The sequence below is a fragment of the Vidua chalybeata genome, chromosome 18, assembly GCF_026979565.1.
Source record: "Vidua chalybeata isolate OUT-0048 chromosome 18, bVidCha1 merged haplotype, whole genome shotgun sequence".
In the NCBI taxonomy this organism is placed as follows: domain Eukaryota; kingdom Metazoa; phylum Chordata; class Aves; order Passeriformes; family Viduidae; genus Vidua; species Vidua chalybeata.
In genome coordinates this window covers 2118281-2145253 of record NC_071547.1, presented here as the reverse complement: position 1 = coordinate 2145253, position 26973 = coordinate 2118281, and the positions used below count along the sequence as shown (strand labels likewise).

The window sequence follows — 26973 nt, the reverse complement described above, 5'->3', positions numbered from 1 at the left end:
GCTGCTGCTGCTGCTGCTCCCACTGCCCTGCACTGCATCAAACCCAGTTTTTCGGAGGGCTGACAGCAGAGCAGGGATGTGGCTGTTGGCACCCACAGGGGTGACGTGGGGGGACTGGTCCCAGCCCTGGGCACGCTGTGGTGGGTCACAGCACGAGGTGTCCCCTCCCTGGCACGGCGGCGGAGGGCGAAGTCACGCCACGTCCTGACGCGACCTCTCCCTCCGTGATAAATGAGCGCAGCGTTTCAGAGGAAGCTGACGTGAGCTGGTTTGCAGGGACACGAGCAGGAGTCCTGCTGGCTCTGGTGCACGGCAGGGACCTCCAACCACCAGCACCTGGCTGGCAGAGAGCTGGACACGGGCACCTGTGGGCTCCACGTCACCACAACGGTCAGAGAGATGGCACGGGTACCTCTGCGTGCACGTAAGCGGGAATTTTCGGGACACGTTTTTGACTTCGAGGAGAATTCACCCAGCCAAGCCATAGGTAGCAGCTTCCTTCAGGACACACTGCCAGCCCTGTATCCCAGGAAATGCTGCTCTCCTCCCTGGGCTGAGCAAGGGACTTGGAAATTTCCGATTAAAGCACAAAAACATCTTCAAGCCCAGGTATGTTCAATCGATTTCAGGGGAAGGCGGATGCAAGGAATCCCGTGAATGCCCAGTGGAATAAAGCTACTGCTAAAAATACACACAGATGATCTGTTCTGGTTATGGGGATTTGAGGTGGAAGAAAGGTAAATTCTCTTGATACAATAACACATCCCAGAGCTGCAAATTAAAGTCCTCAAGGAGGCCGTGCCACACAGCCACCACCTCTGAGGTGCCAGACTCAGCAGAGATCAGCTTTCTTCCACAGGGGAGACACTAAAATCACTCACAGGGTCTAATTTAGGAGATCCCCAATGTCTCCATCACTGTCAGCCTCTGGATCAACCGAGGCATCCATCCCAACCTGATTTTTCCAGGTAGTTCTGTGCCACCCTGCCAGCACCCAGCTCTTGGGGAGGAGCCCCCAAGCACCCTGCAGCCAAAACTGTCCCCTGAGCTTCCCACAGCATTATCCAAAGGCTCTTGGTAATTTTAGCCCCCCGTTTCCAAACATAATTTTGTTTCTTCAAGGACTGAACACACTTTTGAAAATAGGACTCAAATGCTTCTGACAATGCTGTCCACAGTCTGTTCTCAGGTTAGTCCACAGACAGCACCAAAAACGTTAATTCCCCCTCTCATGAATCCTTTCAGAAATGGTGCAGCTGACACTTGGCTCAGATACACAAATGTGTGTTTTTCTGTGTTATACTGTAAAGATTTCCCAAAAAGTACATTTTCGGGTGCAACTTCACAGCCCATCTTTGGACAAAAGAGAAAATGGCTTTGGTCAGCACATGGCAGGGGAGAAGGCACCTGGATCTTGAATATTAACTGTTCCTCTACAATGCAAGTCCCCTAAAAGCTTCCCAAATGCAACCACAGCCTCACAGTCAAGGATTTGACTTCAGTCAAGAGCAGCTTCTCTCCACTCTTTCCCAGCAGAATTTGTACAGTCACCTTTTTTTTCTGGAAATCAATTACATGTCCAGCAGAGTGTAGCAAGAGGGGATTACAGGTCACATTTTCCATAATTATCCTCTCTGACACCGAGGAACTTTTCAAATCATACGCGTTAAGTAGGTCACAAGAGGGAACAGCAGCGTGATGGGCATTTAGCATCAGAAAACCTGAATTTGGAGAAAATCGGATACAGCCCGGCGCCGCCCCCATCCCAACCCCACATCCATACCCAGCACGGTGGTGAGAAAAATATATAGACTTCCCTGATGAACCATAAGCTAAAATTAGAAACCATTCACGCCTGCAAAGCCACAGCAATCGCCAAAAGGAAAGTAGGTCACAGAATGGCTGGCTAACTTGATTTTCCGGCTTTTCTAGCTGCTCTGTCCTCACGTAACCCCTCCTCTCCCATGGACCGTTTTTGGTCTCTCCTTTGTTCGGGTATGACTGCGGGCAGTGTGCGGCTCCGGCACGGCCTGGCAGGAGCGGTGGGAACGGGCAGGGCAGCGCCCGCCTGCTCGGTGGAGCACAGACCCGTGGTTCACAAAAAGCTAAGCCAGAGCCAGGCAGAAGCCCCTCCACGAAGCTGCTGCCTCCCACCTGCTCGGGGATTGGCACAAGGGCTGGCTTTCTGCCCCTTCCACAACGCTGCTCTTTAAAGATCGTTTCAGGCTTTGCCAGCACTTCTGGGGTGCTTTCCTTTCTCGCCTCCTCCCGAGGCCTGAATATCCTCTTTTTATTTGCATTTCTTAGCGTGCACTGCCTCCCTCAAGCAAGCCACAAGCCAAGCGATGCGAGTAAATCTGGCTTTCCTTCCCTTTGTGCATGGGCTGGAGCCCTGGCTCAGCCATTACCGACGCTTTTCCCACAAGCAGACCTCCAGGCATCAACTTCACTGCTTTTCCACGGCACAGAAGAGGCAGAAAAGCTTAAAATTTGGCTCAGTGACCTTCATGACTCTAAATCAATGCATTTCTATCTGGCTTGCAGTCCTTTGCTCCAACCAACTCACCTTGCAATTAATTGTAAAGCTGCAGGCCAGCACAGGAGCGTCTGGGCCTCTCCCACATTCACAGACAGATGGAAACACCTGGAGGATCTGCTGCCATCAAACCCACCCTATTGCCGACCACCAGCCACTCTTTTCCACCACAATCTCAACTGACTCTAACCCCAAGACCCTTCCTCTTCCAGCTTTCCTCCTCCTGGCCCCAAAGGCAGAGCAGTCACCACTAAAATGCATCCCAAACATTCAGTACACCAGAGGCTGAAAGCTGAGCCCATGAATGTTCTTTAGAAGGGCAATTGCATCCTGATTCCCACCCTTGTTACTGGAGCCTTGACAAAGACAACACTCAGCACTCCCCTTCCCCTGCAGCCCCAGCTCAGCCTGTCCCTGCTGTGGTACTGGAAGGGCTCCTTCCACCCCCGGCCATCCCAGCTGGCCAGGGATGCTGCCAGTTCTCTGCTGCCCACAGATAGATCCTGTCCTCTCCAAAGGAGGAACCTGCCTGCAGCCTGCTCTGGTTTCTGTCAAGCCAAAGGGAAGGTTGTTGGTTGGAGTCTCCTGCCCACAGGCGAGCTCTTCACACACGACACGCAAGGGGACTTTACAAGAACAGGGAAGAATCACTGTTTGCCCATCCCTGGCATAATTCAGACATGAACACAGAGCCAGATTTGAAATTATACAAACATCTGGTGTCCAACGTGACCTCTGCTTGCTGGGCACCCACCTGGAATGAGTGCACCCATCACAAAGGTCAGTGGTGAAACCCCTGGCACCAAGCTGGCTGAGATCCCCCTAACACTGGCAAAGGGACGCCACCAGCTCTGAGCACTGTGTGTGACAGTGTCCCAGGTGTTATGGCCATGGACTTTCCAAGTGAAATGTAGAACTCCATGCTTGCCCTCAACAATCTCTGCCATCACCCAAGGGACAGGGCAGAAATGCCAAGTGACCACCTGGAGTGGTGGTGAGGCTTGGAGAGCAGATCCTGTGTGCTGTGAGAAGGTGGTGGGAGGGAATGTGTGACCCTTCTGCTGCATGGGCAGAGACAAGGGGTGACAAAGCAGGACAGGGGGTGGCTGGCAGGACACTCAGCCCTGAGCCAGCTCCAGCTAATGGAGACTGCCACGATGCAGGCTGCTGGGGATGTGATGGCTGAAGATCACCTTTCCCTCCTGCCTCACCACCATCACCCATTTCTTCGAAGCCCTTGTAATGTGGTTCAGCTACACAAGAGCGTCCACGAAGGATGGGGCTCAAATGAACAGGAATAAAAATGTTTGAGAACTCACTTTTTTTGTCCCTCCCCCTTGCACAGGAGGCACAAGCCATCTAGCCCAGGACCCCCAGAGAGGGCACTTGGTGGTGAGAATGGCTTTGAGGAACACTGGGCACCTGCCCCCAAAGCCCAGTGCTGTGCAGCCATCAGCAGCTGGCTCTTGCTAATGCTTCAAACACACCGACCTCAGCCTTCACCCACTCACACAGACCGTGCCAGCACTGGGTTTCCTACTGCTCAGGGGGAGAAGCAGATGGAAAAAGGAAAACCAGGAAAATTGCACTGCCTGGGAGCGCAGGGTAGGCGATTTTTTTTTTTTTTTCTTTTTAGGAGTCAGGCACCTGGATTTCTGCAGCTCCCAGTGAAATCGCAGGCCTCGCAATTCACAATAATTAGCGACTGGTAGTTTTCCTTTTATGCAAAATCATCCTTTTTATCCAACACCTAAATGAAAATGAATATGCTTGATTATCTACCAAAGGGCCCAATTTCTGAGCATCGCTCCAATGCACGCAGCAAAATCCATCTCTCCTCGGGCTGCTATTACAGGCAACGGCTGATAAATGAGCGGTCAAGGCAGAGATCCAGAGCCAGGCATGCCAGCCTGACCTTTGTTAATGCTATTTACAGCATCAAATATCCACAAATCCAGCCATGGCTGCATCCACATCCTTGCTGCTCCAGCCTAGGGGGCTTAGGGACAAGCCAGGAAAGCTCACAGCTGGCCTGCCAGTATTAGAGCAGCACAGATGTCACCCTCCATCCATGCAGCCCACCCACCACGTCAAAGCCCACCCCTTGAGGCAGCTTTCAAGCTGGTTCACTCCTAGGGGAGAGGATGAAGCAAACTGTTTAACAGAGAGGAGTCTGAAGCATCTATTGAATGCTTCATGTCTAAGGCTGATCACAGGAAGCCCCCCAGGCAGGTTCTTCAGAAGACATTAGTGCTCATCTGCACCATTCTGACAGGGCTCCATCTATCCCACTCCCACGGCCTCCACCCCAAAGGTAACACCCAGGAAAATCCCCCACCTGATCCTTACCAACCTCCCCATCCCCGGTGACAGGGCACAATCACACATTTGTCCTTCCGTCATTTCCACACTCACCCTGTTCTCGTCGTAGATGATCTGCACCAAGCTGCGATGTTTGGACTCAATAGGAGGGGGAGAGATGGGTTTTTCAGGCTCTGGTGGTTTGGCTGCTTCTTCCTCCAACTGTTGCTGTGGAAGGAGAGGGGGGAGGAGGAGGAGGGTGAGTCACAGCGAGAAACGCAGCCGTCCCTGTCCACACGAGACTCTCTGTGGTGCCTTGACCGAGGCAGAAACCGCCATGGCAGGAGACTTCCTGCGAGACACGGGCCGGGGAGAGGGAGGAGAGCTCGCAGCAGCCCCGGCCACGCAGGCGCAGCGCTGGCCTGCCCCAGGCACCGGCCCTGCGCTCGTGGGTCGGCGTGGTTTGGGTATGGAGGATGAGGACCTGCCTCAAAGGAGCCTCCTGGAACGGGCCCGAGGCTAGAAATAACGATTTTACTGGGAACATTTAAATGAAACCACAGCTCCAGCCCGGCTCCGTGCTGCTACCTGCCTCTGGAGCTGCTGCTGCGTGCAGGGAGAGGTGGAGGAGCCAGGGGTGATGAGCAAGGCTGCTCTCCACCCTCAGCTTCACCTTCCAATGGAGTGGTTGGAGGACATGCCTTGGGATGGCTGCGCTCGATTGAATGACTCGTGCTCCAGCCATCCCTGCACTTTGCAATATCACCTGGTCGGCAGCTAAACCTGACATTCCACCTGCAGCTCGGTGAGGTGGGAGGAGACATCCCAGCCCTTCCCATAAGTTTGAGGAACTGCTCAGCTGAAAGAGGAAATCACAGATTCCTCCAGGCTCCTCCTGGGGCCGGCCTGTGAGGAGGGAGAGCGCAGCCGTGCGCGGCAGCTGCGGGGCAGCACAGGCACGGGAGAGGGAGCGGCTGTCAACAAATGCTGAGGATTTGAGGATTTTTTCCCTGCTAGTCTCGATCTCCAAATCTTTGCAGTTTTTTTTTTTTCCTGCAGCTAAAGCATCCTCTGTTGAAGCATGAGGAAAATCGAGCGAGTCTTGTGCTAGGAAGAAAATGCACCTGGGACTTGGCTTGCACCAGAGCACAGCACTGACTTCCCAGAGACAGTGGTGGCTGGTGGCCTGAGAAGAAGGTGAATCTATTCCTCCTCCCCATCATCTCTGCTCCTGCTGATGACACCTTTAGCACACCAGGGCAGGAGGATGCACTTGGGATGAACCCAAGAAAGCACTTAAGCACCCAGGCAGGTCGAATGGCTTGGCTGAGAAAACTCACACTCCTAAAATTGCGTTTCAGTGGATCAAGCACCCCATGCTGTGGACTCCACCTCCCCACAGGTGGATACCTCTCCCCATAGAGGGAGAAGCAGCAGTATAGGGAACACCAAGATACAGCCAAAAAAGCTGCTGTTGCTGGCCAGAGTGGGGAGCAGGCTCTGGCAGCGCAGGAGAGCCTGTGTCCCGTAAATTGGCATCACCAATAGCCTTAGAGTTACTCCAGCCACGAGTGAGAACAGCCAGGAACTGCCCAGCTTGAACCATCTGCACCCTGGAAGGGGATGAAACCTTTCCCAGCACTGCAGGGATCTGTCCCTTCCTGCCTGCAAACAGCCACACCACGGTGGCACACCGAAGGCTCCAACCACAGGAACAGCCCTCAGCCCTCTGCTCTTCTCAACCACGGCCACGCCTCAGGTGGCCCAAAACACAGGACAGGGGACAAGAGCTCCTCGAGAAGCCACTGCTGAAACCATGGGCTGCAAAGCTGTATTTGGCACCAGACCTGGCACAGAAGCAGCACTTCCAGGACCTGCCAGCTCTTCCCTGGTGTCTTCCTAAGGCACGCTATCACACATCCTTACTCCCATGGGATAAACTCCAAAATCTCCAAAGAACGAGCCAGCAAAAAGGATCAGATCCATCTACTTCTCTTGGGGAAAATATTTGTGTTAAAAAAAAAAAAAAAAAGTCAAAGCATCCAAAACTTGGCTATATTGCTCTGGAAACCCACAAAAATTCTGCCAAGTGGTCGGGCGTGTAGCAAGGGATTTCAGATGAGAGGGTTTGATGGCCTATCAGGAAACAAAAGTTTGCCACTAAGTAGAGGCTCATTAAAAACAGCTCATTAGAAGAAAAAATACAAATCTAATTATAGCTGAAATACAGTAGAGAATTAAACTCTGCTTGCTGTGGTGTGGCACTGTATGGATATTAAAGGGATGTGAGGAGGGGCTGGAGGCAGCACACCTGACTGCAGCCTCGACAGCTACTCCTGGGAGCCGTGGGAAATGGCAAAGCAAAATAGGTCAGGGTTCCCAGACAGGGACAAAATGGATTTCTTAAAGGTCTGCCACAAAAGCCAGGCTGGGACTGTGACCTTTACAGGGAGAGAGCGGCATGAGAGATGAGTGCTGACTGCTGCACACCCCCTCCCTCCACCCAGCAGTGCCCAAGACCTCCCTCCTCTCCCCAGATGGAAGGCAGGGCAGCAGTGTTGAAGGGATGCAAGATGCCACCATTAGCCACAGCCCTGGCTCCTACAGAGGAGGGCTGTGGCTCATGGCTCCCACGGGCCAACCTGCTCCCAAGGGGAAGAGGTGTCCCCTCCAGGAAAGAGACCCTTTGGCTGGACCACGTGCTACAGAGGGACACTGCAGGCTGCAGCACTGGTGGGAAGGTGGGTGGTATTTCAGGAAGGCCCCATCCCTGCAGGCACCAGCTCCCGTGCTGCAGACACCTGCCTGATGAAGCCAAGGTTGTCACACACGCACCCAGCTGCCGTCACCTGGGCACCGGGATGCTTCACCTGCCCGGGCAGAGCAGAGCCTTCCAACCACAGGGCAGCTCTGAAAACCACTTTCAAAGAGAACACAGGAAACTCAGCCCGATGGAAGGGGAAACCCTGGAGCTCTTCCACCCAGCCGGCTCCACCTCCATCACCAGGTGGGAGTGTTGTACTCCCGGAGAGCCCTTGGCTGAGCTCAGCGCCCGGGGAGGCTCAGGCGCCACTGCAGAGAACAGCCCAGCAGTTTATTTCTCCTTCAGATCCCCGGTGCCGCTGCCAGGAATAAATGCATAAGGATTATCCTTCCCTGTCAGGAAGAGGGGGAGAGAGGACTCGGCGAGAGATTTAAGCGCATATGGCGCATGAATGAGCGGGGGATGGCTGACGGAGGTGGCCTCCTGCCAGGGGTGTGCAGGGTTTGGGGAAGGTTTCTCAGCTTGCTGAAGACGTTTGCTTCTTGCAAAGTCCAGGCAGAGCCTTCCCTGCCATTTCTGGAAAAACCAGAAAGAGAGAGATGGTGGATTGTGGTTGGTTGGGATTTTTATTTTTTTTTTTTTTTTGGACAGCCTTTCCATACAAGTGTATTTAATTATCCTGAGAAGGCCTCCCAAAGACAAGAGGGGAAAAGCATTAGGATATTCTGGCTGCATACAATTTCTCCCCTGCTCCACTGATGGTCCTGCAGGAGCAGTATCTGTTCCAGGCTCATTGCTTTCCCTCACTCGTGCTCCTGCACTGACAGCTCAGATGCACAGATGCACAAAACGTTCCTGGAGCATCTCAGACAGGACCCCCTGCTCCAAAAACACTTCTTCCCAGATGTGCTAGCTCTGCTGGAGGACTGGGATGGGGAAGGCTCCAGGCAGAGAGGGAAGGAGGCCATAGTGGGGGGGTTCCGTTTTGCTGCATATAACTTTGCCACCACATGCCAAAAAAAAAAAAAAAAAAAAAATAGAATAAAAGGAAGGGAGGCAACACTTTTACTGCCAACAGCCACTTTCACCTTCTTCCCCATTTAACAGAGCATTTTTGTGGGCAGGAAGAATCATAAAATTTGTTCATATGGAAGAAACAAAGCAACTGAGCATCCAACAATAAAAACCCCATTTCCTCACGGAAGGACAGCTTGATTTTAAGGGCGAGGAGCATATGCTGCCCCTGTCAGCAGCAGCTCCTCAGCATCCCTGAAAAGTCAGGCAGTGGATCATCAGAGCTGCCAAGACAGGGACCTTCCCTGCCCCTCCCACTCGGAAAGCCTTTTTCCAGAGCAGGAAATGACTGGTTTGCATCTCCTTCCTCAAATGTGAGTAAAAAACATGGAGCAGCAGCCAGGTGTCCCCTCCCAGGTGGGAGAGGACACCAGCATTCTGTCTGAGCTTCCTGTGAGGGAGAGGGGAAGGGAAGAGCCTTCACCCCAAAACCAGCAAGAGGAACCTCTGTGGTTTCCATCGCTCCAGATGTTCCTCTGGGCCCCGTGAGCTGGCACTCAGGGCTGCTGCTTCTGCTCAGACACCTCTGCAGATATGAAGCAACACAGACAAAAAAAAAGGGTCCTTCGCATTGATTAAACCGTATTGTTTGCAAACAAAATGAAAACATTCCTGCTTTGTCTTGCAGGACAGAAAGTGTTTGGTATGGGAAAATACAGATCTCATGGGGAAGAGCAAGTGCACACTCATTCTAAGGAGCTTCAACAAATAGCCCAAGTAGAGGTTTTGCTCCATTCCCAAATTCCTTCTGTAGCTACAACCCCTTGGGAAAGATCATTTCTCTTTGGCAGTTTGGGATCAGCAGCCATCAGGGAGTTCAGAAACTCATCCCAAGCAAAGTAAAAAAAAAAAAAAAAAAAAAAAACAAAACAGAAAAAAAGAGGCAGAGAAGTGATTTGCTTTAAAAAGTGAAAGCCCTTAAGTCTGTGTGTTTTTTCACAAATGTCCCTGAAGGTTTTGTCATATTAATCTCTTAATGGGTTTATGGTAATTATGTACAGGCCAACACCGAGTGGGCCATCCTTTTGCTGGGGAGTGCTCCTGTGCAGGGTAAAGCTGCAGCCAGGAAGATCAGATTGAAATCCCTGCTCAAGCACAGCCCTGAGTGGAGCTGGATCAGATGCTGCTCAAGGCTGCAGAGCTGGAAAGCTCCAGAGAAAGAGGACTGGCTGCACTGAAAGGGCCATTTGGTCATTGCAGCAAGGTTTAAACAGCCCAGTGCTGAATACTGGCAGCAACAAAAGCACTGGGGGGAGACAATTGCTGGAAAGGAAAAAGAAAAGACCTTGTGCTACGCTGGGCTGTCCAGATGACTCGGACAACCCAGGCTGTGCTTCCAGCTCTGCTGCTCACCACTTGCATATCCACAGCCAAGGCACTGCACTGAGGACACATTTTTCTCTCTTTTAGGTTCTCTGACGTGCAAAGAGCTATGAGCTGAGTTTCCAAAGCTCTCTCCCTCATCTTGTGACTACCAGCTCCACACTGCAGGCACAGCAGTCACCACCCATATCACACCAGGGAGCAGGGACACAGATGATCCTGGTGCCCTGGCACTGCCACTTCCCCTCTTGTGGCCGTGCAGGGGCAAGGACAGATCCTGTGGCAGCATGCAGAAGCACGGACACGTGCTCCCCTCCAGACCACAGCCTCTTACCTGCTTCTTCTTCAGCTTGGAGATCTGCTGCTCCACCATGGTGATCTCGCGGTCCACGCGGTCCATGTTCTGGATGAGCTCCTCCTTGGAGAGCCGGGTGGGCAGCAGGTCCAGCTCGGCGTCAGCGTGGGCAGGGCTCACGGGCGACACGGGCTCCAGTTTGCCAGGCAGGCCACGATCCTGGGAAGCGTAAAACAACCGGATCATCTCTCTCCCAGGAGACTCTGGATCCTTCTCTCATCCTCCCACAGCTCCCTGGCCCTTTCCCAGCCTTCTGAGATGCACAAAACCCTCAAAAAAACCTGCTAGACTAGGGAGTACCAGCTGTCAGATCACATCACCACAGTGCTCCACAACCTCCAGCATCTCCAAAGAGAGCCAGGTTATTCTCCCAGGGACACGAGGGCAGCTCTTCCTCCTGACAAAGCCTCAGAGGCTCACACCACCTTGAGTGCTGCTCATGTTCTTACAGCATCAATAAATCCATCCATATTCAGGAGCTCCCAGCACCACTGTCCCTTCAGAGGGCTCAAGGCTACACCTCAGTCAAGGCAAAAATGAGACACCACAATCACATCCTCCTCGGACAGTGCCACAGAGACAAGGGCAGCATGAACCACGCTGAAGGAGAAGGGGCTAGGAGGGCAGCCCCTGGGAGGAAAGAGGGCTCCCAGCTCCTTCATGGCCATCTTTCTCCATCTCTTCCTAAACCCTGAGGATACTCTGACTGTTGGATGTTGAATGCATCAATCCAAATATGGAGAAAAAGGGGATAGGTGAGTCAAGATAAAAGTAGACCAAACTGACATTTTTCAAATTCCAGGTGAAAAGGCTCTCAGCTCAACAAGACCCTTCAAGTCAGAGACTGGAGAGATCAGCAAAACCTCCGTGGCCATGACAGGGAACAGCTCTAATGGCCCAGGGCAGAGGGAAAACACACCCAAACATTCAGCTTTGCCCCCAAGCAGCTGGGATGCCAGGAGCACCCTGCAGCCTCTCCTGCCTCACCCTTCCCCTCTGCAGCTCCAAGCAAAGCAGCCCACTCCTGCCACCACAAGCTGCGTGCCTGGGTGAGCCTGCCCACCATGGATGAACACACCTGGGATGAAGCAGCTGCTCAGTAGCCACTGGCCACACAGATGGGATCACGGCACCACCAGCCTACCCTGACCCAGGACACTCCTCTCTGGCAGACACCCAGCACCTTAATTAAAAGTTTATCTGTTCATTTGCTTAGTGAGTGGATGGATTTCTTTTCCTGGAGGGGGAGAAGAGGAGTGGTGGCTCCCTGGGTAACCCTAAACCCCTGCCAGGCTGGGCAGCCAGCACAGTGCAGCTGCTGGGAGGGGAGGGGAGGGATGGGGGAGGCAAACAAGGCAAGAAGTTCACACAACTCTGCTACCTTCATTACAGCAGCCCTGTAGAAAGCCAACATTGTTCTGTGCTGAGCACCCTGCTCTCCGTGCTGACACCTGTGAAAGGCCAGGGCTGAGCCTCTGCCCAGGCTGGTCCTCCTGCCATGATGGGGCTGGATGGTGGCAGCACATTTCTCTCTCTCAGGATTTTTCATAGAGGTGCACAGAGAGAAAGAAAGAGAAAACATTTCTATTTCTGCTGCTTATTTTTCCCATGTGGAATGTGTTTGGAGAATTGTTTCCCTGGGGTGATTGCTTGGTTGGATTCTGGTGAGGACTGTTTGAGCCTGGTGGCCAATCCAATCCACCTGTGGCTGGACTCTTGCTAACAGGCTCACAAGTTGTTAGTTAGAAAAGTAGGTTTGTAGTTTTAGTATCTTCCTTTGTATAGTATATTAATGTATCATTGCATAGTTATAATAAATCATTCAGCCTTCTGAACCAGTGCTGGACACCATCACTTCTTCCCACTGGATTTGCCTGCATTTTACAATACTGGATGGTGGCTTGTGGACCCCTCTGTGCTCCCCATCTAACCAGGCTCGTGGCTGATGGCTCTGGGTTACTCACCAGCCTTGCTGCAGCTCATGCTGAACATGGTGAGTGTGCAGATACCACCCAGCACTGCTCAGCACCTCAAAGCATCTGCTGTGAGGCCTCCACCCCGTCCCTGCTGGCTGCAGCCTGCAGGCACCAACGCCCTTCCCACTGCTGCCATCAAGGGACAGAAAGCAAAGGAGCACCCCAAAACTGTCCTGCCTCAGCCCCATCCAGCCCCAGGAGCACAAAAGCACCAAAAAGGCACCAGATGCTGGTTGTATCCAGCATCCATTCAGAAGAGAAGCTAGAAGAACATGAGAGCTTCCTGGAGAATCCTGAAGAGAAGATCCTGTCTTGTTTTACTTTCCCAGCATTAGACATCAAAAATGGTCAGTCTGCTGCCATGGGAAGGCTCTGTGTTCTCCACAACTGGGGTTTTTCTTGTGGTTTTGGTTTTTTTTTCAAGTCAAGAGGAGCAGGACAACCACAAGAAGCAAAAGATAAATTAGCTGTTCATGAAATCTTGTTCAGATTAAGGCACAGGAAGGGGAAGTGGCAGTGGCTTGTAGGTGGGTAGGTTTTTCTAAAGGAAAAGAAGCTATCTGCCACAAATACAGGAGAGAAAGGCTCCTCACTGTGCACATGAAACAAATGATACTTTCTCTCATCTGCCAATGTGCAGGACAGGGCATCTTTAACTCCTACTTGGAACAAAACACCTTAGAAACCTGGTTCCTGATACATTTTTATCTTTTTACCTTGTGGAATCTGAAGCAAAAGAGCAGCAAAGCTGAGTAAGGGAAAAGCTGCAAGTCACAGCACAAACATCATCATCATCTGGTATTAGGAGATGATTACAGCAATAGAAAGAGGCACTGTCCTTGGACCTCACATACTGCATAATGTCACAAGCACCTCCCTAAATCAACAAAAGGACAAGCAGCAAAAAGAAGGATAAACCAAAACTAAAGCCAAAAAAAAAAATCTTGTCTGTGCAGTGCTGACATCCAAAAAGCAGAGCTCATGGACTTATGTAAGGCATAAAGAAGCCCTTGTAAATCACAAAAGCGGGTTGAAAAGAGGTGTGCAAAGACCAGAGTCTGCTCAGAGCACAGGGAAGACCCCAATGGTCAGGGATATTTCAGCTAGTGCTCTGCTTCCTACAAGCTCTCAAGAAACCCTCAAAATATATTCCCCTGCTCTAGACAGTGTCATACCCTGAGCAAGTGCAGTGTGAAATGTGAAATTCTCCTTATTAACGTGAAGTCACAGACTTCCCAACCAGCAAGAGCCAGGAGAGGTGGAATAAATCTGCTGGAGGGAAGAAAACAATTACTGCATTACTCAAGTTGATATTTTCTCCGTAATTATACTGTTTCCATGTGATTTGTTTTTACACATGGCTAACAGCCACTGCAGCTCCTGTTTATCCCTGGCCTTGTTTTGTGATTTATATGATAACAAGGGTGGGTGTGAGGGGGGCAGAGGCTGCACAAACCTCCCCGCAGCAAGAGGAGGTGCTGGCACTGAAGAAAACAATTATCACTGAGGAGGTTGTCAAAGAGCAAGGCCAGACTTTGGGGTGGGTTTCTTCTACATGCTTAGGAATAAAAATTCCCAACACAGCTAACGGAGCGAGCCTGCTGTTCCCTATTAAGCAGCAACTTTAAATACAAGCAAGAAAGAGAGGAAGCAAAAGGATGAGCCCACTGCCTACTGATGCCTTGAAGAGCAAGTAAGTCTCCAGGTAAATTTGATGTCCCTGCCTTCACACACACCAATATCTGGTCCACAAGAAAAAAATGACATTGGGAACCCCAAGCATGGTCCAGGACACACTGGAACCTGCACCAGCCCATCTCCGCCTGCTTATTTTGCATTACTGACCCAGCTTGTGATACTCACAGAGAAGTCGTGTGAGGTGGAGGGATTTAAAAGGGTGTCTGTGCCCTGTTTCAGCTCAGCACCTACAGCTGGATGCAGCCCAGCCTTCCTTAAGGGTCATTTTTTCAGCTGCTTCCCACCCTCAGGAGACAGCAGATCGGTAGCTCCGCTCCATCTACACCTAACTCTTGCTGCAAAGTGCATTTTGACCTTGCTGATCCCTTGACTGCATCAGCTGCCTCTTCAAAACTCCCCAGTGGAGCTTCCAAACCTCCCGAGCCTGCCAGTGTGTCCCAGGAGAACAGAGCTGCTTGCTTGGATGAGCCTCAGGATCTCAGCACGGCACACGGTGTTTGCCCTACATATCATCCTCACTAAGCTCAGGTCTCTCTCTGCCTCTCTAATCCAGATCATTTGTGAGGTTCCCACAAGCCCAGGACAGAGATTTAGGGATGCCAACATCATCTCTTCCACAGTCTGTTCACTTTCTAATTATCAGCCAGCAGCAGCATTTCCTGCTGGAGCACCAGGGGGGATTAAGAGGTGTTATCTTCAACTGCTGCCCACTCACACATCTCCTGTCCTCACGGGCTGGAGGAGATTGCCAAAGCAGGGAGGACAGGCTGGGGCCACTCAATTTGCGCTCAAATTAATTCCCAAAAATACCTCACATGAACTTGTGATCAGGGGATCTCCTTGTGGGAATGCCTCCACCACCTGAGCCAGTGAACATTCCAGCACTGCACCAGCCAACACTCCTCCCAAACCCCCATCCGTGTGGGGCTGTGCCACACTGCAGAGCCAGCAGCTCATGCTCCCTGTCCAGGAGCCCAGGGATGAGCAGCATCACACTCTGAGCAGACCCTGAGCCCCCAGGGCTTCCCACACTCCCTGGGATGAGAACCAAGCAGGAAAGCAACACCCCACTCCTCCATCCGTCAGGTTTTTAGGTAAAAACACGCATCTAAAACTCCTAAGTGAGCCAAATACAGACTAAAGGAATTTGGGTTTTTAACTGCAAAAGTGTCCAGCACATTCTGACATCTCTTAATCCTCAGGATGACAGCAGTGACAGAGGGAAAAAGTTATGGAGCTGAAAACTAATGTCTCCTTCCCCCAGGGAGGTGCATGAGTACAAAAAGTCAGGGAGTCCGAGCAGTGAAAAGTACATCGAGTTACTGCAATTCTTTTGTTGGTGGCCATCTGCTGTGCTAACGGCTCTTTCTGCAGCCTGGCCCTTCAAACGAGGTTTTAATTCTTGAACACTGCTGGGCTCTTGCTGGGCTGCATCCCCAGGTGCTCCAAGGGCTGCTGAAGCAGGATGGAGATGTGAGTGTGCTCTGGGAGCACCTGGGGTGCTGCTCAGCAGCCAGGAGCACATGGGTGGGTGTTCCCCTACAAGGCCAGGCAGTGCTCCTGCGGGATGCCAGGTGTGGGACCAAGGCATCATCCACCTCCTTCCTCCATCCCCACTCTCCATGGCATGTGCAAAACAGGGATCGCTTTCACTGGATGAAAGCTACGTGCTCTCATGGGAATTCATGAAGCTGGAGACCAAGGAGCTGTCTGAAGACAAAGCCAGGGTTTTTTTTTTTTTTTTCATGTAATTTATTTTTTTAAATAAATCTGACTTTACGAGCAGGCCCACGAAATTCCTTTCCTCCGTAATCCAGCTGAATTCCAAGCAGACAGAGCAGAAAACATCCCAACAATTTCTAAAGCTTGCACGAAAGTAGGTCAAAAAACTTCCCCAATGTTTCAACAGCTTGAAGCAATTTAATTGCAAAACCAGTACCAAATGCTGACCCCTCCCTCCCTGCCTCCCCTCCCCGGCAGATTTACGAGGGTGGTAAAACCTTGCCAGCCAGAGCCTCAGTTAAATGCAGCAACCAAAGCCTTGTATCTGGTCTCGCAAAACTTGCTCGTGCTCTGAAGAGCTGTTCCAGTGAACAGATGCTGCCTGTGGATCTCAGCACTGCAGAATTCTACAGCAGCACCACCAAACACGGCTCACGGACTCAGAGGCAGCCTAAAATAACGGGTCAAATCCGGAAAACCTGACTCGGGCAAACTCCCACAGCCGCCGAAGGCATTACCCGACAAATGGATGCTGTGCCTTTCATTCCCTTCCTGCCTTTCCCCATTAGTGCATAATAATTGCATTCAATGCGAACGTTCCCCGCTGACTTAGAGTAGTGATGAATTCTCACCTACCCATCTACTCATTACAACGAGGAGCTAATTGCTCCACCTCTCATTAAGAGTTCCCGAACACTGCCTATTCTGCACCCCTGGATTTTCAGCTGACCTTAAGTTTGTTCAAACAGTAACTGTCTGAACTGAAATTTTCCATGCTGAATACCAGCTTTAGGCATTTTAAATCTTTTTTTTTTTTTTTTTTTTTCTCCCTAAACAGGGAATTTCAGCCAAAACAACTCTGACACTTCCAAGAACAAGTTTACAAGAAAATATGCCTTTCTGCAACATTCAGAAAGATTCTGGGAACTTTTTCTTTGAGCATCTTCAGTACAGTTGATACATCTGGTAAGACTCTCTGCCAGCGATTTGCCTTTTGTTAACACTGAAAAAGTGTCCAAGTCAAAGAAAAAAATTAATTTAAAAATCTCATCTTGGTGCTTGCCTTAGGGGAATGACTTGGAGTCGAGCAGGCAAGCAGTGAGGTCCTGGTTCTGGGAAGCTGCAGGAAAGGTATTTCACTTGTGCAAAGGGAAGGAAAAGGCTGAGATGGAAGGATCATGCTGGCACACGTGTGGAGCATTCCAGGCCAACAGCAAGTGCCCCAAAAGAGCTGTGAATAACTGCATGGTTTGGGCAGGTACAGAAAGGCTGAGCCCAGCCAGCAGATGACAAGGATGGAGCAGTGCAGGCAGTGACCCGCTCAGCACAAGGCAGAGCCTGTCCCAGGCACGGAACAGAGGGGCAAACACAGGGTCCTGCTGCCTCCAGCACACAAAGGGAGGACAAGTTAAACTTGACAGAGTAGCCCACAGAGCAGCTTCTCTCTTCCACTCCTCCATCTGCAACTTTAATGCTCTTTCTATAATTTGTTCAGCCAGCAGCCACCCGGGCTGACATTGCACACACGAGCTCGTGTTTGAAGCCTCTTAAAAAGGACCAAACTGCAAAATAACTGCCTCCGATTGCATGAGGTGCCAAAGCAGGGAGGGAAATTTTTAATTGCCCAATTTGGTACTCAGCCAGGCAGTGGGGTCACCCCTGGCTGCAGAACCACATTTTAAAGGTATTGGGGAGCTCATGGCAGAGCCTGGCTCCTCCTTGCTGGGGCTCAAACCTCCCTTGCATTCCCTGGGGCCAGCCGATTTCGGGCAGCTTTCACAGGAATCTCTGATTCATCACCAGAGCCTGTTTCTGCATTTCTACTTGTGCCTGCTGCTCGAGGAGTTTCTTTAGGGAGGCAGGGAGGGTCCCCTGCCGGGGGTTCAGGCACAATCCCCAAACCTCCTGCAGCAGCCTAAGGAAGCACCTTGTCACCTACCCCAACAAACCTCAGGGGAATGAACACTCTCTCCCTGCCTTTAAAAGCTTTAGCCTACCAATTATTTTTTGTTTGTTGGGTTTTTTTTTTTTGCAAAACCACTCATCCTCTCCCAATTATCACATGCAGTAAAGCAAGTTCTGAGTCTTTCCAGCATGTCAACCAGGCAGAAACATCAAGGTCCATGTTAATCCCAGCAGGCAAGTTCCCTCTGAGAGAAGATGCTGGAATACTCCCTGCCAAATCCCAGCTGTCCATCAAGCAGGTAGGAAGTCCTCCAGGCCTAGATACCATGTGAAAAGCAAGCTCAAGTGTTGTAAAAAAGGCCTCTGCAGAATAAAAATCCCTTTTTATACCCATGCAATACTCCAGTGGACAGCACAAATGCCATTGCACTGCTGGGACAGGGCATACATCCACACCCATCAGTCCTGCAGAAGGGAGCTGGGTGCTACATCCCCTTACATCTGCTCTCTGCTGAGCATCCTGACAAAAACCATCATTTCACACCAAGTGGAAAAGCTACATCAGCCAGAAAAGCAAGCGGGCAAGCAGTCAGCAGGACTGCAGCCATTGCAGCGTCATGTGCTGGAAACACAGAGCCAGATCCTGAGCCAGGCTCAGCACCAACGCAGCCAGCGCTGCCCGGGAGTGCTGGGACACCAGAGCCCCGTTTGGATGGCTGGGAAGGGCAGCACAGAGCTCCACGGCACGGACGTGGCAGCAAACCTCCTCCTCCTCCTCTGCTCCCAGGTGGGCTGTGCCCCAGGAAGCTCCAGCTCATTCACTGGGTGATGCCAGGTGCATCCTCCAGCACATGGGCAAGGATGGGGGGAGGAGGGAAAATCCACCACGGCAGCTTCTCCGAACCTCACTGATTTAAAAATAAAAAATTGAGGGGAAATGAAAAGACAAAAGCCCTTCTCAGCCTGGTGTTATCAAGCAGAGGAAATGAGACTTCTAAAGCTCCCATTCAGAGAGGAGTGGGGGAGAGAAATCCCACTCCAGACGCACTTGAACGAACAGCTTTTGAAATGGAAATGTTGCTCTTCAGAAACATTTAAATTTCCTCCTATTGCCAGGGAGGAGGCAGGAGGCCGAGGAGGAGCAGGGACTCCTCAGCCACACACATCCCAGTGGGATACACACAGGGCAGCACTCGGCAGCCCTGGGAAGCAGGGGTTTGTCTGGGAGTTAATCGGGATGGCACACAACATCAATATTGGGAAGTCGGCTTGAAGGGGAATCAAATTTAGAGGGGAGGGAAGGGAATGATGGAAGACAGTTCTATTTAACCACTACTGCTGCAAGTGAGATACACTTAAAAAGCCAGCTCACACTCCCTCTCTCACAAACATCACCCAAAATTATTTTCCCCAAATCCCAGAGACTGAGCTGCCTACTGAGGAGGAGACTGATGGAAAAAGGAAATGCAAACATGATCTAAAATGATTTGAGCAGCAGCTGAGGTGTGTTGTGGGACAAGCCAGACCTCCTCTTGCATCCAAGAGCCATTGCACCAAGCCAAGGCTCCCAACAACTCTCCCAAGACTCACAGCACACGCAGCACAGGATGAGGAGTCCCAGGATGATGTCCTGGATGATGTTCAGTCCCAGCAGCTCCTGCTCCAACTGTGTCAGCTCCCCAAACTGAAGTAACTGCTCCTAACGGAACCCAGCGAGCTGTGCCTGCCAGCTGCACGTCACCACCTCCTGGCTCCAATGTCTTCAGGGTCACTAATGCACAGCTTCTCTCTGGCTGTGCTCTCAGGTGTATGAAGCAGGACATCAAATACCTGCCAGCTGTAAAAACCATGAGGGACACAGTGGGGACAACACCTCTGCCTGCCTCTCCACTGCCTGAGGAATCCACCAGCAGTCCCCAAGGCTGCACAAAGCACATCCAGTGACCGTCCCAAACACCCCACAAGCAGCTCTGGGAGCACCTCAGGACACACACAGGCGGGGGGGGCGTGGGACACAGCCCCAGCACGGACAGCACCCCGGTGCTGACAGGAGCACGGGTGGGGCACGGACCCGTCAGCTGCACCATCCATCAGGGCCGGCTGTGCTCAATGCTTTATTGTTCTAATAATTGTGCAGACACGTGGAAGGGGCTGCCTCGACATTTGCTGCTTGTTTGAGGAGCCATTTCCTTCGCTGCTCCACCTGGTTTTCCATCAGGAGGTGGCATCCTGTGGTGGCAGCAGGCGGGGATGTGCTGGCCATTCCCAGCACCATCCCCAGCTGGCTGGGCAGGACTGTGGGAGGAAACAGCATCCCCCAGCACCAGGAAACACAGCAGGATCTGCTGCTCCAGATCTCAGCTGGCAGCCAAGCCCTGCACCTCAACAAGCCCAGGAAAACACGCACCATAAACCTCAAGTGAGAGTTTTGGGTTTACGTGGAGATTTTTTTATGCCATAGTAACCCTGCCCCCATCCAGCAGTAGATGGGCTCAGGGTGTCGGGAGCATCAGGATGTCTCAAATGTGTCACACCTCCAGCACCTCTCAGCTGACCATGGAAAAAACCAAATACCAACAAGAGCAAGGGACAGAGCAGTTCCCAAAGGCTCAGAGCAGGAACACCACTTCTACCTGTGAATGGCTGTGGGAGCTGCTCCAACCACAAACCTCTCCCAGCCTGTTCCTGCAGAAAACCATGAAGCATCTCTGCTTCCCCAGAGCAGGGAATTACAGAAAAAACCTGAACATCTCAGCTCCCATAGCAAGAATAAGCCCACAGTGAATTTGTTATTATCTGTTAGCAAAGCAGCAGCTTCCCACCAAGGCTGGAATTTCCATCTTGGTTTGGCAGGCACAGGGCTGTGAAATGATTACTGTGTTTACTTTTCCTTTGCTAACTATAAAATCCCATTCCACTGCCCTGCCAAGAATGACTGAAGCTAATAAAATTCAGGCATTTGGAAGAAAGCAATAATAAACCTCCCTTTTGGGGGCTTTATGATGAAATTTCCCCACTCCAATCAGCGATTATGCTGCATTCATGAACACTAGTGATGTCTCCAAGTGCACCCAGATTGACTCAAATCAATATTTAGCTTTGCTCGAGACTGGGAGTCTTTCTCCTTGTGACAGCTGAAGGCAGAATCACTGAACAAGGAAGAAACCTTTGAAAAAACAGCCTACAAGAATAGGAGGCAGCATATATAAATATATAGCTATGTATGTATATATATAAATATATAAAAAATGTAGGCTTTTCATTTACCTAAAAACCTATAGAAAGCATACACACATGAATTCACAGATTTACAAATCTCTCTCCAAATATATTGAAAGCCTTTCATATAATGCACTGTATGTATTTATATACACATACCTGCCTATTCTTTAGGAGTTTTTAGTGTTTGAAAGCCTTCAACGTTCCTGTGTTTACATCTGCCACTCTGTCTGCTGCCGAGGCAGAAACACATTAGCTGCTGGGGGCAATCTGTTCTACATCATACCTGAGATGGCTGGCATGAGACAAAATAACACAGACCTGAAAATCAGCTTGAAATAAAAGCCTGTGCTTGGTTTGGTCACGTAACCACGTGGGACAGCTTGATCTGCACGAGGCAATGGTTCCTTTTTAAGCTGTCATGGGAACAACAGCGTCCAAAGTGGAGATCAGCAGGCAGAAAGGATCACTGCTGCTCCTCAGGGAACAGCACAGGAGGAGAGAAATCAGACCCTGTTAGGGCAGTGACCAGAGCAGGCTGCTCAAAGTCAAGCCTAGGAAGCATTACTGTGCAGGCAGAGGAGGGGGTACAGTGCCGTGGCAGCAGAGAAATCCGCTGTGGGCATGTGCTGGAGCAGGATGCCATGGGCTCTGCAGCCTGGGAGAATCCCTCAGGATGCAGCAGAGGACTGGGAAACACCATAACCACTGCCCATCTCCTCCTTGGCACTGCCAGAGGACCGTCCTCTTCCTCTCAGGAAAGGGTACCAGGTGCAGGATTAAGGCCAGATGAAGGCAAGCAGAACCTGGGCAGAACACTGGCACCTGCAGAAAATGCTCTGTCAGAGCACTGAGATGACCAAAGAGTAACTAGACAGAGGTCAGGACTGAAAGGAGGTGGTTCAGGTAATTTCATTCCACACTGCTTCTTCCCCACTAGTTCCTACTTTTGCTCCACCAAACCTGGGGTAGGACAGAGCACATGAGCCAGCTCTGCCGCTGGGTAAAAGCCCATTTCCAAGGACACAGGGAACAGGCTCCACTGTGCTCTCGCTCCTTATCCTCCTGGAAAAAGGTGCCAAGAATTAGAATTACATTTTTCGAGAGCAGCAGAACGAGCCAAGGGCCTGTCAGCTTGTCCTAAAACAACCCCTCTCTGCTCGCCGAGCACGCAGCCAGCATTCCTGACACACACCAGCGTCCATCGCCCCCCGGCCCCCCCATGCAGCACGGGGCTGCGCAGCCAAAAAAACCTCAATGTGCTCTGCCTAAAACACAGCCAAGGAGTTTTTCTGTTTAAAAAGCAAGTTTAGGTCCAAAAAGAAAGGAGGTTTTCAGCGAGTGATTTTAACTAGGCCCTTTGGCACTCGACAGTTCCTCTCTTGTTATGGATGCTAAGGGTGTTGTTAGGAGATGAAGCTCCACGAAGCACGAACGTGAAGTCACAGAGCTTTAGCAAGGGCTGTTGCCATGTTCAATATGTTATTACAGCTCCATCACCACAGGCACAAAGAGCAGCACCTCATCTCTGCCAAATCCATCTCTGAAATCACTCCCCCACTCCATCCCCTCCAGCAGCAGCAGGCAAACACCATTGATTGCTGTTGCATCTCCTCCACAGCTTCCACCCCACGCTGGGAAGGAAGGTATTAGCATGAAATACTCTCCTCCTCAAAATACAGCACCCAGAATCAATCTGATGGGTGTCACAACTCGCTGCCTTTCGTTGTGTGAGGCAGGACTGCTGACGGGCTGCACTTCCCAGCCACGGAGAAGTACAGTGCCAAAAATGTGCCTGGTGCTGTACATCCACGGAGAAGTCACCCAAGTTTCTCCCAGGAAGACCCTTGGGTAGGAGGGGCATGCAGGGATGCTGAACAAGGAGGGAGGAGCAGTTCATCTGTGAGATGTATGTGCTTGCAAATTGGTAACAACCTCCTGCTGCTTGGTCACCTGCACTAACTGGAGAGATCCCACACAACCCATCCCGGAGAGTGCCTGGATCTGATGGGAGCTGGAGGAATGCTCCTTGCCCAGAAGCACCCACACCCCTTCCCAGAACATGAGGGAAAAGAAGAAAACAGATCAGGAAGAGACTGCAAGGGGGGGAGGAAAAGCAGCTGGGATGTCCTTCTTGTCACCAGGGCCAAACTCTTCTCTTGACTTTCATTCCAGGAGAGGGGTTCTTTTTAACACAAATGAACACAACCAGTTGAGCACGGGCAAAAAATGGTGGCAAAAGTGGAGCCATCCTCACCCTACACCATCCTCGTCCTCTGGAGATCAGCATCAGTTCCTGCCATACCAATACTATTTCCTAAGTCCCACCTGAGGACTGACAAAGTAGCAAACTAGCTCCCCTCTCTCCTGCATTTCCAGGACAAAACAGGGCACATTAGAATTCTTGCTATCAGATAAAATAGATACATACAGCATGTGCAAACACTTCCTAGATGGAGAAGAAAAGTCTCCATGAATGCACACACAGCACACCCAGCTCAGCACATTGCCTACTGCAAGCACAGAGCCAGAAATATTTCTTCCAATTACAGGGGTGAGTGAGGCACACAAAATCAGGGGACTTTCCCTCCAGCAGATCAGGTGAGATGTTGCACTGCGCGAGCCTTGTAATATTGACTGAGTGGAACAGAAAAGTCCAATTATGTAAATGATGAAGCAGGTTCCCGAGAAGCAGTCAGCCTTATCACACCATCCTTCGCCACCGCTGTGGCTTGAAAGGCAATTTAAAAGTCTTTTTGGGATGTCGATCACCACAAACGAGCTGAAGAAGTGTGAAACAACCTCTGCTTGAGGCACCATCAGTTCTCCTGTTGGTTTTTCAGCTGCACTGAGCCTTTGCCCTGCTGTCTGTGGCTCGAGAACCACTGCAGGCTGGAGCAGACAGGCCAGGGGAGAGCCAGGCTGCAGGTAGCTCAGGGAAGGGTCAAAGGTTTTTACATCCTGCCTCTGGAATGCTTCTGCAGCCCATGAGGGCTTTTCCTGCCATACCTGAGTCTCTCAGATCATAATTCAGTTCTTTGGTCACAGGAGCTTCAGCTGAGAAATGGAATAAAACCAGCTGTCTTGCAATCATGGTGCTCCTTTCCTTTGCCCCTCAGCCCAGGTCCAGATGGAGGAGCCAAACATCTCACAAGGACTATGCAACGCCCAAAAGCATCTGTTTTTCAAATGAAACCAGCACAAATCCATGCATGGGACGGAGATTCCAGATACAAAACTCCTCAGGCTGTTCCTTTGGCTTGCTGTCCACACTGGTGCATGGCACAGGCTGCTGACCACCCCCTGCAGCCATCCTGGCACAGTGGGCAGTGGAATGGACTGCCAGGCACGCCAGGAGAGCCACTCTGCTTGCACACCACAGGCACATGCTCCCAAAGGTGTGTGTTCACGTGCAGCTGAGCAGGGCTTGACACACTGACACTCATCCCAACCTCCCATGATTTGGAAATTATCTTTGGAGCAGGGAGGAAAGCAGGGGGGGAAATCCAGCCAGAAGTGTTTGTGCTGTGGCAACATGAACAACGCAAATATTTCAGCTTTTAAATATGCTTGGAATGACAGAGAATGCCAACACATCCCTCATCTTCCCAGAAATAACTTTGAATCATTGCTCCCCTAACGTAAATTCCCCACCCCACCAAATAGTTTTTTTTTTTTGCAACCAGATTTTTATCAGGCACAAGGCGACAGTGTGAGCAAGCACATGGCAGATGGGTGGGTGTCAAACACGTCACAGCAGGATCCTCCTTGACTCCACAACCCCAGCTCCACTCGAGCTGCTGGACTCAACAACCCCACGCCACTCACTCCTGATGGGCACCCAGCTCCACTGGCTCAGCTTCAGAGGGAGAGCCCAGCTGCAAGGAGAGTTAACAAGAACTGCTGTGCTCTGCAGGGGAAGGAGGACAAAAGCAGGAAAGACGTAGGTGTGTTTGTACCCGCTAGAATTGTTTCATTTCACTGCTCAGATCTGAGGTTAGAGCCACTTCTACAGAAGTCCACCCCTCCAAGAAGCAGTGGGGAGGCCACACAACGTGTGGAGAACCCCACAGTCCTCAGGACAAGAAGTTCTTCTCATGGCAGAGCATTTGAGGAATTTCATTTCCCACAGGGCTGGTCAAGACAGGCACTGGCACAGGTCTCTGCATCTCACTTGGGTTCTGGATAACTGGGATGGAGCAAGAGGGTGCTGGCAGCATTGGTGCGTCCCCTGTGCATTGGTGCTACCACAGCTCCACAGGATCCCTCCACCTGGGCGTCCTGCAGGGCTTGCTGGCAGCCAGCCCCTCCACACCAGATGTGGGCACAGCCACAGCTGGCCAAGGAAGCATCTCCCCCTCTCCCAGCAGAGATGCACGGCTGGGCAAACCAGACCCGCGCTGTCTCTCGGTCCTCGCTCGCGGACATTCCGCAAAAGCCCAAGAAACAAGCCCGGAGCTCTTTTGCTCAAGTGAAAAACAGCCTCCCGTGGGGAAGGGAGAGCCCAGAGTGATCCTGCTGCAAACTCTCAGGCTATGGGAGGACACACATCCAGGGACGGCCGACGCTCACAGCTTGTTCCATTCTCCAGCCCCTCTGCGCTATTGTTCCACAGCAATAAATCACGGGGAGGCGCTGGAATTCCGGGCTGTTTCCTACGGGAGGGAGCCTGGGGTGCCGGAACCGAGCTGCTGCCTGGCTGTGCCTGCTAATTCCCTCGGCGACCGCCGTGCTGAGCCCTCCACTCCCACGCATCCCGTCGGAGCACCACGGCTCCCCCGGTTCAAAGCACTGCTGCGTGTCCGCCCCCTCCGCTCCCTTCCCCCAGCCCTGGATTACTCAATTAGAGATTATGCTTTTGCCAGTTACCTCCGAGCCAACTGGGGCCTCTGCCAAGGTCAACACAAGTTCCAGCCAGTTTCATTAATAACTGTAGACCAGCCCACTGGAAACTCTGAGAGGTTAATCCCAGCAACAGATCAATGTTCCCATAACAAAGCCACGGAGCAGAAACGCAACCGGTGATTTACCAGCCAGCCCAGCTATCTGTGCTGGGAGCTGTGGCACTGCTCCTCCAGCCCGTACCAGGGCAAACCCTGCTGCCAGAGACCTGAGCCTCCTGCTCCTCTCCCCTGGTGCATTTGTCAAGGGATGGAGCAGCTACCAGGGACCAGCACTGCCAAGGCACCGGCCAGCGCGGCGAGGAAGGAGCCGAGCTCCCGAAAGGCCTTTCTGCTGTCCTTGGTGCCCTGCCAGCCTGCGGCCAGGGCAGGAGTTAGCAGGCTGGCCAAGAGCCTTTTCCATCCCACAGCCTGTCTTCCAGGAGTTCATTGTAAATTGGGCTCTGGAACGGGCAGCCAGTGTGAAATTTGGCATGTACGCTGCTGGCTTCAATGCATCATTAAAAAGGCATTTCAAATGTGTTAATTCCTCCTTTTTCAATTAATTGCTTTTAAAGCTGCATTGATATGCATGAAAGCAAAATACTCTCTGCCCTAATTTCTGTTTTGCCATACCTATTTCCTGACCTTAGTGCTGTCTTTTCCAAGACTACCCCCCCACACACATACTTTCCTTATTCCATTTTTCAGTCCGTAACAAAACAAAAATGTTCATGCAGGCAGAAAGGGAAGAAATTAAAACCTTTGCACAATGTAAAGCAGAGTCCAATTCTTAACAACACATGGCTTCTTAATTGCCTTTTTCCATCCACAGTTGTTAATTATTTTACAAAAGAGGGAAGTGGCATTGTCCCTGTACAGATGGGGAAATCTGAGACAGGGAAAGGGGAAGGGACTTACCCAGTGACCAGCAGCCTGCCAGGGCAGATGGCAGCAAGGTTCAGGTTTCCTAAGCCTCCACCCAGCCCCATTCCCGTGGGATTACATGGCTCCCTGTCAGTGAATTCCTGTTGGAGCAATAGGCCACTCATAAGTGCAGCCAGCCAGCCCTTGCAAGGGGACTAAATGCAGATCACAACTGACTCACATCCTATAGGAAGGAGCAGCAAACCACATATGTGGTGGGAGAGCAGCCTTAAAAATGGGAAGAAGAACAGTGAAAGCATAACAGGAATAAGAAGAAAGGGCAGGGGAGAGGC

At 51.4% G+C, this 26973-nt stretch overlaps 1 protein-coding gene and 2 long non-coding RNA genes across 18 annotated transcripts in view; 2 read left to right on the top strand and 1 right to left on the bottom strand.

Moving 5' to 3' along the window:
• The window catches only part of NCOR2 (nuclear receptor corepressor 2), a 230159-nt gene that overhangs the window by 107229 nt on the left and 95957 nt on the right, over positions 1 to 26973 (bottom strand). For 13 of the 14 annotated variants that reach the window (XM_053959970.1, XM_053959977.1, XM_053959978.1 and 10 more), the window contains exons 5-6: positions 10333 to 10512; positions 4952 to 5065 (exon numbers count right to left, since the gene is read on the bottom strand). In XM_053959970.1, coding sequence (XP_053815945.1) covers positions 4952 to 5065; positions 10333 to 10512 — 294 coding nt within the window. Of the gene's footprint in view, positions 1 to 4951; positions 5066 to 10332; positions 10513 to 19244; positions 19326 to 26973 lie in introns of those variants that run through there. The other variant, XM_053959979.1, reaches the window with a different exon arrangement.
• Positions 19326 to 23963, top strand: LOC128797439 (uncharacterized). 3 transcript variants are annotated; one of them, XR_008434133.1, is made up of 4 exons: positions 19345 to 22519; positions 22613 to 22782; positions 23426 to 23474; positions 23554 to 23963. It is a non-coding gene; the product is annotated as an uncharacterized LOC128797439 (long non-coding RNA). The 3 variants fall into 3 exon arrangements; XR_008434131.1 differs by having other exon boundaries at positions 19350 to 22519; positions 23717 to 23963; XR_008434132.1 differs by having other exon boundaries at positions 19326 to 22519; positions 22613 to 23963.
• Positions 23994 to 25566, top strand: LOC128797440 (uncharacterized). Its single transcript, XR_008434134.1, has 2 exons — positions 23994 to 24820; positions 25006 to 25566. It is a non-coding gene; the product is annotated as an uncharacterized LOC128797440 (long non-coding RNA).